At 41.8% G+C, this 13077-nt stretch overlaps 3 protein-coding genes across 3 annotated transcripts; 1 reads left to right on the plus strand and 2 right to left on the minus strand.

Annotated features, from left to right (window-relative positions):
* Positions 1 to 250: 250 nt before the first annotated feature.
* Positions 251 to 2149, minus strand: PCOAH_00026000 (Uncharacterized protein; the record flags this gene model as incomplete). The annotated part of the gene is made up of 1 exon (XM_020059405.1): positions 251 to 2149. One exon carries the CDS (start codon positions 2147 to 2149, stop codon positions 251 to 253), a length of 1899 nt encoding a protein of 632 aa, XP_019915164.1.
* Positions 2150 to 4428: 2279 nt separating this feature from the next.
* PCOAH_00026010 (Uncharacterized protein) lies at positions 4429 to 9480 on the minus strand (the record flags this gene model as incomplete). The annotated part of the gene is made up of 19 exons (XM_020059406.1): positions 4429 to 5695; positions 5845 to 5879; positions 5999 to 6109; positions 6238 to 6327; positions 6461 to 6559; positions 6690 to 6740; positions 6880 to 6933; positions 7045 to 7086; positions 7209 to 7250; positions 7384 to 7455; positions 7607 to 7933; positions 8065 to 8115; positions 8210 to 8263; positions 8390 to 8452; positions 8571 to 8687; positions 8796 to 8867; positions 9014 to 9058; positions 9207 to 9290; positions 9424 to 9480. The coding sequence occupies 19 exons, from the start codon at positions 9478 to 9480 to the stop codon at positions 4429 to 4431; spliced, it is 2733 nt and encodes a 910-aa protein (XP_019914816.1).
* Positions 9481 to 11427: 1947 nt separating this feature from the next.
* On the plus strand, positions 11428 to 12633 carry PCOAH_00026020 (Uncharacterized protein; the record flags this gene model as incomplete). Its single annotated transcript, XM_020059407.1, has 1 exon — positions 11428 to 12633. One exon carries the CDS (start codon positions 11428 to 11430, stop codon positions 12631 to 12633), a length of 1206 nt encoding a protein of 401 aa, XP_019914947.1.
* Between the last annotated feature and the right edge of the window lie 444 nt (positions 12634 to 13077).

Raw genomic sequence — 13077 nt, forward strand, 5'->3', positions numbered from 1 at the left:
CATTTGCAGAGGTAAAAAGACAAAAACAAATGGTATGTGCACGATGGAGGGAAGAATCATAAACAAAAAAAAAAAAAATAAAATAATAAAATAAAATAAAATAAAAAGGCACGCTGGAGTGTTTCGAAGCTGAGCGCGCACAACGGGCATAATCAGGTTGGGCAAGTGGACTCACTCTACCGTTTGGTGTTCACTTGTCCTGCCAGTTAGCCGAATCTGGGGTGGGGGGGTTCCCTTCTTACGTTTCGCCCTACTTTGCATTCTCCTTCTTTTCCTCCTCTTCCTTCTTCATATCCTCCAAAATGCATGACAGCACGACGTTCTCGTTGTCCGCCAACACAGGGTCTATGTGCGACCACTCAGGGTTGGTGACAATCTTCAAGTCGTTCTTTGTAAACTTTTTTTTCATGTACTCAATAGACCTTTCTGCATCCACCAGGCTATCCTTAATGCCATAAACAAGTGTAATGGGGAAGGAGCACTTATACGCATATTTGTCTATGGCGTCAGACACGGGTCCATGATGAAAGGATGAGAACCATTTTCTTAAATTCGCGTGCGACGTTGACCCACAGGGAGTATGTCTGTAGTAGATCCTTTTATAATTATTGTCCACGTAATCCGTGTAAAACTTAAGAAAATTACGTGTCCATAAATCAGCTGAGCCGATGATCAGGATATTACAGATTTTCTCCGGCAACATCTTCTGTATGAACTCCTTACTGCTAATAATTGCCTTGTTCCACCAGGAAATAGCTAGCAACATTCTCACAGACTTAAGCATCTCGTTTTTCATTTTTAGGATTATCGGAAGGGATAAGAGGTAGGTCCTTTTAATGCTTCTGTTTACATAGTCGTTCAGGCAGCAGCCAATTAGAAGTTGCACACTTCCTTGTGAAAATCCTACGTAGACGATTTTTTCCCTCTGTGTTTTCTCTCTGATGTACTTTACAATTGCTGGGATGTCCTTCGTTCCCATGTCTTCGAATGTCCAGTCTTCTAGATCGCGTTCTTTTAGCTGATTCACCTCATCGTCGTCGCTGTCGCATTGGCTTCCACTCGGTTTGTTCAAGTTAACAAGTTCTTCTACTTCCTCGTCGTCCCCTCCTTCTGTTGCTTTTTCTGCGACCTTTTCTGCTGCTTTTTCTGTTGCTTTTTCTGCGACCTTTTCTGCTGCTTTTTCTGTTGCTTTTTCTGCGACCTTTTCTGCTGCTTTTTCTGTTGCTTTTTCTGTTGCCTTTTCTGCTGCCTTTTCTGATGCCTTTTCTCCCTCTGCGTCCCCATTTTCTAACTGCTTGGGCGCATGTGGTACGCTGCATCCCATGTTGGAGTCACAATTGGATGTTTCTCCGAACGGTCCTTGGGGGTCTGACCTATCGCCCCTGTCGTCGTTCTTCTTCTGGTGCTGCTGTTGCTCCCCGTCCGAACTGCTCACGGTCGTACTTTCATCCGCGCTCAGATTCTGGTCCATCTCCTCACTGACGTCCAGGCCAATGTCCTTGAGATCCTGCAGGCTGTACCTTTCCCTTAACTTTTTCAGGGCGTAATTTTTTCCCACAAATTTTGTAAAAGCATTTCCTCTATTGTTGCTTATCCAGACATCATAATCATTGGCGAAAATCTGGAAAGCTAAAGACTCATATCCTTTGCAAGTGTAACTGATGGATGATTCAAACAAACCATGATTTAAACAAAACACTTCTTTCTTTTTTGAAAAATTATCCTTGTTACTGGTACTTACAATTCGGTATAAATTTAATCTGTACCCATCCGCCGTGTACACATAGTGCTTTTCTGCTTTAAATTTTCCGTTGGTTAATTTGAATAGCACCTCTTCCATGCAGTCCAAGTTATTATTTTTTTTTTTCCTTTTCCCAAATTTGAACGGAGTGCACTTCTGTGTGGGTTCCTCCTCCTTTGCATCATTTTTGTTGTTACTTTGGTTCGAACTGCTGCAGGTGTCACTCTTCGGGGGGCTCCTACTGCTGTCATCCCCTCCAGCATCACTCTCCTCAACCTCATTGTTATTATCCCCATTTGCGTTTCGGGAAGCCAGGCTTCTTGGCACATGATTTACTCCAATTTCTTTCCATAAGGGCCATATGGATCCCAGTCCAACGGGCACGTTGCTCAGCGCGTACCCCGACATGTTCCTAAACAAGCAGGGCCGTTGCTGCTCTTCCCATTCGTTGTAAGCAGCACTTTTTCTGGTGCTTTTGATGCAATACCTTGTTGAAGACAAAAAGATTCCCAAACGGGGAAGTCTTAAAAAAAATTCTGAACGGTTAATATTTTTTCTAAACTTTGTATGAACGGTTAAGGTAAAAAAAAAAATTTTTTCTTTCTGACTGGGGGGAAAAAACAGGTAGCGGTTCATTCATAAAAAAAGGTCCCTCAAAAAAAAAAAAAAAAAAAAAAAAATAGAAACAGCCAAGTGGAATTACAATTATGCCGACGTTTTTTTTCTTTTTTTCTTATTTTTTGAGGGGCCTTTGAAAATTGAAAATAAATATGTACTATGCTTCTGAGCTTAGGGGTTAGACCTCCTGAAGGAGCACTGCGTATACAACAAATGCATTTTTATATAGTTCCTCTGCTACATGCCCAGGGCACTGCATAGAAGAGGATGAAGGAGAAAAAGAGCAGCAACGTATGCATAATACATTAGCCTTCTTATTTATATACAGAACTAGGCGTATGACACTGGGGCGAACTTATCAAAAACTATGTAGTAATAGAACAGCGTAGACAATTTTGATCTGGCTTGCGCGACGAAAGTTGGCGAACGTGACAAAGGTATTTATAAGCGGCGCGAACCGGCACAACATGCGCAGAATTCACAAAATGTACGAAAACAAAAAAATTTAAATATTTTTCGAGTTAATTAAAGTAAAAAAAAAAAATAATAAACGCGTAACCACATCTGAACCCTAAAAGAGCGTTATTTTGTTTTCTTCCTACGATGCGTGAATTAAAAAAAAAATATATACATATATATATATTTACGGTGGAATGCGCGTCCGCGTTATGCATAAAAAATTATATGACAATTTAAATACATCTACTACTTTCATGTGACGCGAAAAAATTATCCTGCCGCGAGATGGGTGAAAGTGACGAATCCTCAATAAGACCCCCTCAACCGTTTTTCAATTAATCCCCTCATGCTCGTACGCAGTGCGTGTATCGCGGAGAAAAAAAATCGCAAAAGGAGCTCGTAAAAGGCTAGAGAAAAAAAAAAAAAACGATGTGCTTTTCGTACGTCGTTACCACTTACGCCGCTCATGAATCCATAACTCTCCACTTCGCGGGATCCATTTCGGAAGTAGCGAACTTCTACATGTCAACCCAGCCGGGTGCAGGAATGAGGCAAAATTCGAACGAATGTAGGAAAAAAAAAAATCGCACATACGTGTACAGTTTGCTCATTTGCTGAACAAATACAACAGGGCTTTTTCGTATAGAGCTTTATTTTCGCTGGAGCAATTTTTTTTTATTTCTCCAAAAATGTTGAATTGGGGATTGCTTAAATGGCCGCGTGGGGGACGTTTTTGAAGCATGTGGTCTGGGCGGCGCAGGCCGTCAACGTGTGCGGCGCCATCTGCTCGCGGGTGTACATAAGTGTTTACATACGTCTGTACCTACCTACGCATGTGCGTACGTTTGTAGGAGTCATTGTATGCCCCCGCCCACCACACAGCTGCAACCTTGAATGAGGAAACGACAAAAAAATTGAAAAAGGAAGTTCGAAAAATTAAACAAGGGCCAAAAGTCACACGAATCGAAAGATAAAATGAATACAAAGGTGAACTACTGCATGCATGTATGTTTGTTAAAATGAGCCAAAATGAAAAGGGGTACCCGGATAATATACGCATAGCTAAGCAGGCAAATATGCCCATACACTTAAACACTGGCGGGGAGTGATCAATAGACGAAAAAACCACCTCTCTGCAATGACAACATGGGCGGCGTGCGAAATTATCAACGAGGGGGCATCACCGTATGCACACATGTACATAACGTGTACGGAAAGATAAGTAAAAAAAAAATTAAAAAAAGTGCGATTTATTTTACGAATAAAGAATTTCATTAAAGGATCCGCTATTCGCGCGGATGCAGACAATTAAGAAAAAATGAGCAAAGAGGTTAATTAAATTGTACGAGGTATATCTCCGTTAAAGTAATGTATTCCTTTGCAACTCCGTTCATGTTTCCCCTCCCCCAACCTCTTTTTTTTTTTTTTCTTCCTCTACACCGTCATCTTTATTTTGGACAAATTAGCGCATTAGGTTAACTCTTGCGCTGCGTCTAAAGGGGGTGTTGGCGCACTGGTTGGTTGTCTGTCAACGACACTTGGTTGACATCCTGAAGTGATAAATGAGTAGCGACCCTCCACTTCATGACTTATTAATCACCACACGTTCACTACATATACGCAGGGAGGATGCACCAATCCCCGTCGAGCGATGTGAACACGTTAGAGTTCTGCTCACTACAGACAGTCGTGGATGACGCATCCTGCGAAGAGGAGCAGTTGCCGCCCTTCTCCCAGTTGGAAAGTAAGTGCAACACATACTCCGACGCGAATCGCACAGCGTCATGTTCGGCTATCTGCTCATAATTAAAAACTTCGAACAAAATTGCCTCCTCCTTGTTTATAGTCAACACAATGTTGGTATCGTTAAAGTCGGCTATGTTCGCAAGGGAGGTGGTACTACTACTATGTGGTCCAATAGGGTGCTTTAGAAACGACTCGATTGAGTTCTTCCCATCCATGGGTGACACTTCTGGTTTCTCCTTTGTGACACATTTTAACTCCTCCTCCGTATCATTCGCGTATTCGTTTTTCAAATGGAAGAGAGGCACACGGCCTCCATCCGCTGTGCTTGCGCTGTCACCTCCATCACTGCCTTGGTTATCGTTTCCACGGTTGTTGTCATCGCATCCGTTACTACCACTGTTGTCATTACTGTCATTGCTGCCCGGGAGGAGTAACATCTCCTTGGCTATATTATACCTATGTAAATTTTCTTCACTCATTTGCTGCTTATTCTTTACTTGCTTGTAATTCCCTTTTGGGGTGACCGAAGAGGGGGACGCCAATTTGGTGTTCTTCTTTCCCACGTCTGTCTTCCCATTTGCTTTTCTTTCACTTTTGTTTTTACTCATTACTGCCTCTTCCCCTTTGGGAGTGTTCCCGCGGTTTGACTTATCCCTTTCGTTTTTAACAAGACGCGTTTTGTTCACGCTGTTAATGGGTTCTTCCCCACTTTCGATCTTGACCTTCTGGTTGGACGTCTTCAAAATAATGTCGCCCTTGGATTTCTCCTTCTCCTCATTGGTCATATAATTAATTAGCGTGCTTACAACATTGTTGTATTCGAGCTGGTCCACTCCTGTCTTCTTTTTTTCATTTTCCCGTAGTGGCATATTTCTATGCAAGCCACTAAAATACATGCCTGTTTGTTTTTCCTTGATCAGGACAATTTTGGTTCCCTTCTTCGTTACGTACATTTCTTCAAACACATAATTGCAGTTTTTTCCTTTGGTCATTTCCAGGTTAACTTTGTTGCTGCATGGGGCAACGCTCTGTCCTTGGCACTTGCTCAGGGGGCCCACATACACCAGACTCTTCACCTCGTCTTCACTGACCTGGAAGATTCCCCTCGTTTCGTTTCTGTAGGAGAGCAGGCTTCGTCGCGGGGAAGGGAGTAAGCGAATAAGTGGATGAAAACATGTGAACAGGTGAACAGGTGAACGGATAGACGGATGGCTGGATGTGCAGTTACTCGGTAACTGGGTGCACAGGTACACGGTGAGTGAGTCACTCCCTGGACTTACTACTTCTTCTTGCTGTCTTGCTTCACGTCCAGAAACTGCCACCGGGGGGAAAGAATGCACCAAGGGTTAGTGGAAAAGGGGCAAAAGAATAGCGCAATATAAGAGAACGGGAGCAGGTGCGTTCTCGCCCCAGTGGGAATGCCCCCCTCCTTACCAAGTCCGTGTTGTAGGCGCAAATGAAGCGGTGACTTCTGCTTCCGCTGTAGAGGTACCCGTCCCTTGTCTTCAGGATGCTCTTGCAGATGTCGACGTAGCCGGACCAGAGCTTCGGGAAAAAAAAAAAAAAATAACATTGCTCATAACATTACTAAAGGTAGTGTGGCCACATGTTCATACACAGCACATCCAACCGCACATGCGTTGGCCATTTCGTAGACGACTTGCCCCACTTACCGTTTTCAGAAGAAGCGATTGAGGATGCCCATCAAAGCGCAGATCGTCCCTATCCCGGATTCTGTTCTTAATGATTAACTTGGATAGCTTCTACAAAAGGAAGGTCAGGGAAAGGAACGAGGAGGAAAATTAAGAACCTGTGGTGGTAAATCGAACTAATAGCGAAACAATCAACACAAGAACATGTAGCGGATGGTCAGACAACAGCAAGGCAACGTCCTACCTGATACAAATCAACTTCGATGTTGTCCATTTCACTTTTCTTGTTGTTCCAAATTTTGCTGAGCTCCTTCTTGTGATTCTTCAGGGACAAATTTTCATTCTGCAGCGGGGGGTAAAAATGGCAAAGGGTGAGAAGTAAGCAGGTTGTGAATCGAAAATGGAGAAGCAGCAGAGAAGCACCTCATTGCAGAGGCGTACGTCACACTCCTCGCATGAGTGGGTGTTCTCACCTGGAATAGTACCAACTCGTTTTCATTCTCTTTCAGCTTGCTATATAAAACCTGAGATACGTTCAGGAAAATGTAAACATGGAGAGGGGCACATCTTAATCATTACGCGTAAGTACCTCCAAACACACACAGAGACAGTTGTATGAGCGTGAGTCGACAGGGAGGCCTTCTCAAAATTTCAAAAGCAAACCTGAATAATTGAGTCCCTCTTGAGGAGCTCTCCAGTTTTATTCACTGTATCTTGCTAAAAATTGGAAAAGGAAACAAAAAAAAAAAAAATGTGTCTGTTGATTAACTAGTGGTATCCCTCCTAAAGGTGCACGCTCAGATAGGTGCGTCCTCCAGCAACATCTACCTGCAGTTCGTTATTCTTCTGCTTCTCGGTGGCCAGTTCGCTCTAAGAGGGTGGAACAAATGGGCGGTTAAAGGTGATCCATTCAGATAGAGTACGGTTGGACAGAAGACGGGGATGAGACCGTTACGCCGGTCCGCTACGATGAGCTTCTGTCGCCTGTGTACCTTTAGCTCCTGCACCTTCTGATCCAGGCTGGCGATCTTGTTCTGCGGGGAGAAGTAACAAGGAGGGAGAGAAAAAAGAATTAGCCGAAGAACATTCGCAGTAATCTTAGCAGTAACAGGAACGCTCTCGATGACGCTAGCTACATGAGGCACCACCACTTTGCACATCCTTAACCTTGCACAGGGAGGCTTCCTTCTCCAGCGCGAGCACCCTTTGTTCACTCTCCCGTAAGCAGGACTCCTTCGTCTGCAACGCGTTTGGAATGGTCAAAAAGGGGGATATTAAAAAGGGGCTCCTTTATACCTTCCCCAAATGAGTACTTCTCGTTGCAGCGCTGTATACACGCGAGTTTATTCACTAGCGTACAGACACTGCACCAGTAGGTCGCCCTCCTTACCGAATTCTCTGACGCAAGATCATCAAGCTCCTTCTGCAAGTCGTTAAATTTTACGATTATATTTTTCATGTTATTTTCCTGTCTGTGTTTTTCCTTCCCCAGTAGATCTCTATCCGTCTGTATCAGTTCTTTCTCCTGCAGTAACTCCTCCCTGCATTTGTTCATGCGTTCTTTTTCTCGCTCCAGTTCTTCCCTTTCCCTACACAGTTCTTCCCTTTCTCGACCTAATTCCTCCTTCTCCTGATGCACCTGCTGCATCTCCTCGTGAATTCTATGTTGCTGCACTTTGATAATCTCCATGTCGATTCCGAGCAGTTTCTTCTCCTCCTGGTTTGGGTAAAGGGTGGCCAATGCATAAATGAGCAGGTGTGTAAGGGAGGACACAGCGTTGCTCCATCACAACTGTGTGCACATAGTGCGTCTATATATGATTCTGCATCTGCGCCCACTCGCCTTACTTTTAAGTTTTCAATTTTTTCATTAAGGGTGTCGATGGTGGAGGCTCTTTCCTGCAGGGAAGATCCAATCGGGTGATCAAGTGTAGTATAACCGAACTGGGAGAGCACAGTAGCGTGACGTCCCCAATGGAGCGCCCCAACTTACCTCATTTAATTTCTCCAACTCTCTGCATCTTTCCTTGGAGAACTCTAGCTCCTCCTGCAGTGGATTCGAAGGAAGGACCAAAATTAATAATAAACAAAACAAAAAAAAGCAGAAGAGCAAAATTGCATGGAAGACGGTGCAGGAATTGTACATAAGCGCTCCATTCGACAAAGGCATTACATTCATGTCGTTCATTTGCGAGGACAGGTTGGATATCTCTTCTTGGATTTCCTTCAGTTCCTCCTGAGGGGGGGGGAAAAAAAAGTAGTGCACATGGTAACTACACAAGTTTGCACAAATGGGGAAGAGTGACAACGGAGAAGGACCCACTTAACAGACTGCTGGACGCCAGGGGCATTACCTTATGAGACTCCTTTAACGAAGCGCAGTTTTCCTCCATCTCGTATATGGCCTTTTGGTAGCCCTCCAGTTCTGCCTCTAGTTTGCATTTATCTTCCAGCAATTCTTGGAAGCTTTCCTGCACAGATTTTGTTTCATCATGTGTGTGTTAACAGTAATGATCAATGGGGACACGTAAAAGAAGTGGCATTCATAGGTGAACTTTTCCTTGGAGTTTGCTTATTACGTGGAGGTCAGAGTATTGGTTTTCCTTTTCCGTTATCATGGTCTCCAATTTGAGGATTTCCCCTTCGTAATTCTTAAAGGAGTTGTGAACAAACGGTAAATATATATGTATAGCAGCGTCTCTGAGCAATGTACGATGGCATATACAGATGCCAACGATTGAGCCACGTGGCGATGTGGCACGTTACTCCTTTTTTTTTCATGCCATTTCGCGATTACATTTGTCACCTCATCCAGATTTGTCTTGCTCACAATGTAGGAACCCTGCGTAGGACAAATCGGCACGGAAAAAAAAGAGTAAATAAGGAACAAGGGAATGAACCAATGAGTAAAGATACTCCCCCTTTTTTTGCCACTCTTTTTATACATTAAGTCATATGTGTGCATGTGCGACGACCTCTTGCTCGCTTACGTAAACCTCCCGGTAGCTATTGTTCAGCTCCTCGTATTCTTCATATCGCTTCTTTAGCTCTTTCTCCATTTTCTTAATTTCCAGCTAGTCGAAAAAAAAAAAAAAAAAAAAAAAAAAAAAGAATGAAGCATTACAACATTCGCTTTTGTGCTTTCATCTTTGCATTTCACTCGGCACAAAATGCACACGCCACTTCTGTGTGTTCTGCAATTCGTACTAGTAACTCTTCGTTGATGGAGTTGTTTCTCTGCGTATCATTTATGCCTTTAGCCATTTTACTGCCGACCTGCCAAACGGAAGGAAAAAAAAAAAAAAAAAGTAAAATAAAATAAAACGAAGCAACGCATTGTCCTGATCATTGTGGCACTAACAATTGAGGACCTCAGCAGCACACAGAAAATCCACGCACTCCCATAAGCCACCCTAACAGGTGTGTAAAAATGGAGACATAAGTTTTGTATAAGAAGGGAATGATGCGCTTTTGTTACCTTGTGCTGATTTAAGTATGTCCAGGTTTAAGCTGATTTTTTTTTTTTTTCACTTGCACGATAAAGCAAATAGTACAAATACAACAGTGCGTTTTTTTTTTTTTTTTTTCTTTTATGATAAAAATATTTTTTAAAAGAGAAGACAAAACTGAGAAAACACGTTTGCGCCCAAGCGGGCATCACTTATTTTTTGCCCTTTTACAGTAATTGCAGAAAAATAAAAAATGCTCGCTTGAAAATTATTAAGAATGTGCATATGGACGCATAATTACCTAAGCGCGAATGTAAGGTGACAGGGACACATGTGGTGGCTATAAATGTACTCTACAACGTGTGCTGAGGTGTCGTCATTTATTTGGTGTGTTGACATATACCCTCTTTTTCATTTTCACACTTTTGTTTCGTTCTATCTTTCGAGTTTTTTCTTTCACCCCCTTTCGCGCGGCTCTTTTTTTATTTTTTTTTTTTACACTCCACTTTTTTTGGTAAACATGTCTGACTCGCGTACACAATATTACTACGCGCACAGACCGTTCGGTAGATAAGACGTGGGGAAACGGAAAAAAAATTGCAACGTGCAAAAGAACAACGTTCTGTCTTTTGTACGAGCGGAATGTTTAACAATCACTCGTTTGTTTTAATTTACAGGGGGCGCTTTGGGGGAAATTCATTCATTGAATTTTTTTTCCCTGTCTATTATTCAAGGACAATTAGTCACCATCGTGCGAAGTGCACATGTAAAGTGACAAATGGGGGGGGAAAAGAATCGGTTTAGGAAAAATATACGTGGGGTGTACTCGGGATGCACGTGTAAGTGTAACCACTGGGAAACTTCGCTATACACACGTTTGCGGAACTTCAACGTTGTAGAATTTCGTTTGTTGCGCGATTGCGGTTTATATTGCCCATTGTGAATGCCATAAAACGGCGGGAGGGTCAACTGCAGCGCGTGCATAATTTTTTTTTTTTTCCAAAAAATATTTTGGAGTGGCATTTGGAAATTTGTTCCCCTTCTGTTTGGTAGCAAGTAATAGCCGTCGTCCCCAGAACGTCCTTCATTTTACAAATACAACGGCGTCTACACCGCTTCCGAATCGGCAATGATTTGTCTAAACGTGTGTGAACGTCCTGGGTGGTACTAAATCAAGGGAGGATTTACCATTTGGCGCAAATGTAACGGTTCACGCGCATTCCATTCCGCGTATACGCAAGTTTGGCGGTGACTCCACTGGAACATGTTTGGACAAATGCTGTGTGTGTTCATGCGAGTGTGTACCCATTTCACGTTTTTCTTTTGCGAACCATTTGTCCACCTTAAAATTGCGCAAACATAAAAGTTGCTAAGTTTTTACAGATAAATAACCTGTACAGTCAGGTAAAAGGTGGAATTTTTTTTTTTTTTTTGCAGCTAGCTAAAAAGTAGAAAAAAATAAAATAAATAAAATAAAAGAAGAACATAATTATTAAACAAAATGAATGTTCGCAATTTTAAACACACGTGTGTGTGTTCTCCTTTTCAAAATGTAAACGCGCCCACCCACTAGGGGCAAACCAACAAATAAAAGAAAGAAGGCAAAAAATAGAATAAAGCAGAAGCAAGAGAATGTAACCTGTGGACCACCTATATTTGTGTGCGAGTCGAAGAATATGTCATAATACTGAAAAATGTATAATATCGTGGAAGAGAAAAAAAGGAAAAAAAAGACTTCTCGAAGAACGCTGAACATACCAAAATGACGATCGAATTTAGGGGGAAAAAGTATAAACAGTCCGGGAGAGAAAATGAAGGCAGCAATAGCTACACAACAGCCGATAAGTACAAAGTAAATGTAGACATAAAAATGAGTAACTTCGCCTCATCAGACGGAACAAATGCAAGTGATGGTAACATCCACAAGTTGACAAAGTGGAAACTATTCAAGGTATTGCTCCTGAGGTTAGCAATCGGGTTCATATTTTTAGTAATCTCCTTGATCATACAAGGATTTTTCATGCTATATAGCGAATCCTATTATAAGAGGTACACTACACCGTTGAGCGATCGAATTCACAATTTGTTTGAAAATCCACCTGAATGGATATCTTACAAATTGACCAACAATTTAATAGCACTGTTGTCAATTACTTTCGTACATTTAATTTTGTCCAATAGTGTGTTCTTGTCTATGGCCATTGTTTGTCGCTTCCTTTACATGCTGGTTTTTTTTTATTTATTAAGGGGTGTACTTATCTATGTTACTTCCCTTCCAGCCACATTGGAAACGTGTGTGCCTCTGGAAAGTGGCAACTTTGCGTTTAATTTATTACAGGTAATTAGAATAAATATAAACTTATTAAATTTATGTTCTGATTTGATTATATCTGGCCATTCCTTTTCGACGACCATATTTTTACTATTTGCCCTTTTTTACATGAATAATGTTGTACTGAAGACACTGATAAGTTTCCTTTGTTGTTTAATTTATGCGTTTATAATTATTGGATTTATCCATTACACTTCCGATGTGTTGCTTGGATTTATTTTTGGCATTTTTATTTTCACCTTTTATCATTTAATGCTCGACATATCTGCGCAATATTATATTTTTAATAAATTATTTGAAATTAAAATTATTTCAAATAGGAAAAATGTGCAGGCCAAACCGTTTTTTTTAAGATGTTTTCTTACAAGAGTGTTTATAAAAATAATTCCATTTCTTGAGGGATTAAATTACTCTATAGATTATGCGATAAGTAAAAATGCCGACTTGTCCACATTTTGTATTTGTGAGGACTTTGCTATGGGCAGTATGCCCGCTACAGCATGTTCCTCGCAGGAGTCCTCAAAGTTGAATAAAATTTGTGTCAATTATTCGGATCATTTATTTCATTCCTATGCTGGGGATGGCACGATGAATTTTTTGTTATTCAAGTTTTTAAAGAGAATTAAAATGGACTAATCGTACAAGTCGTACATTTTACCATACCGAAGAAGCTTTGCCACCCCGGAAGAAGAATGAAATGCCTCCCTGTCCTGTACCCTTCCTCCTTTTTTTTTTTCTTTCTTTCCTTCATTCTTTCTCTTTTTTTTTTTTTTTTTATACAGCCTTCCGTTGTACTCCCCCCCTGCGGTGAGTAAGTAGCAGGCCACATTGTTGTTCCTATAACGTAGAAAAAACCCTTAGATCACACACCCTTAACCCTTCCCTCCACCACCCCTAACAACCTTCCTTACATCAACCCTAACAACCTTCCTTCCACACCTAACACAACCCTCCTTCTACACCTAACACAACCCTCCTTCTACACCTAACACAACCCTCCTTCTACACCTAACACAACCCTCCTTCTACACCTAACACAACCTTCCTTCCACACCTAACACAACCCTCCTTCTACACCTA

The sequence above is a fragment of the Plasmodium coatneyi genome, chromosome 9, assembly GCF_001680005.1.
Source record: "Plasmodium coatneyi strain Hackeri chromosome 9, complete sequence".
Lineage (NCBI taxonomy): Eukaryota > Apicomplexa > Aconoidasida > Haemosporida > Plasmodiidae > Plasmodium > Plasmodium coatneyi.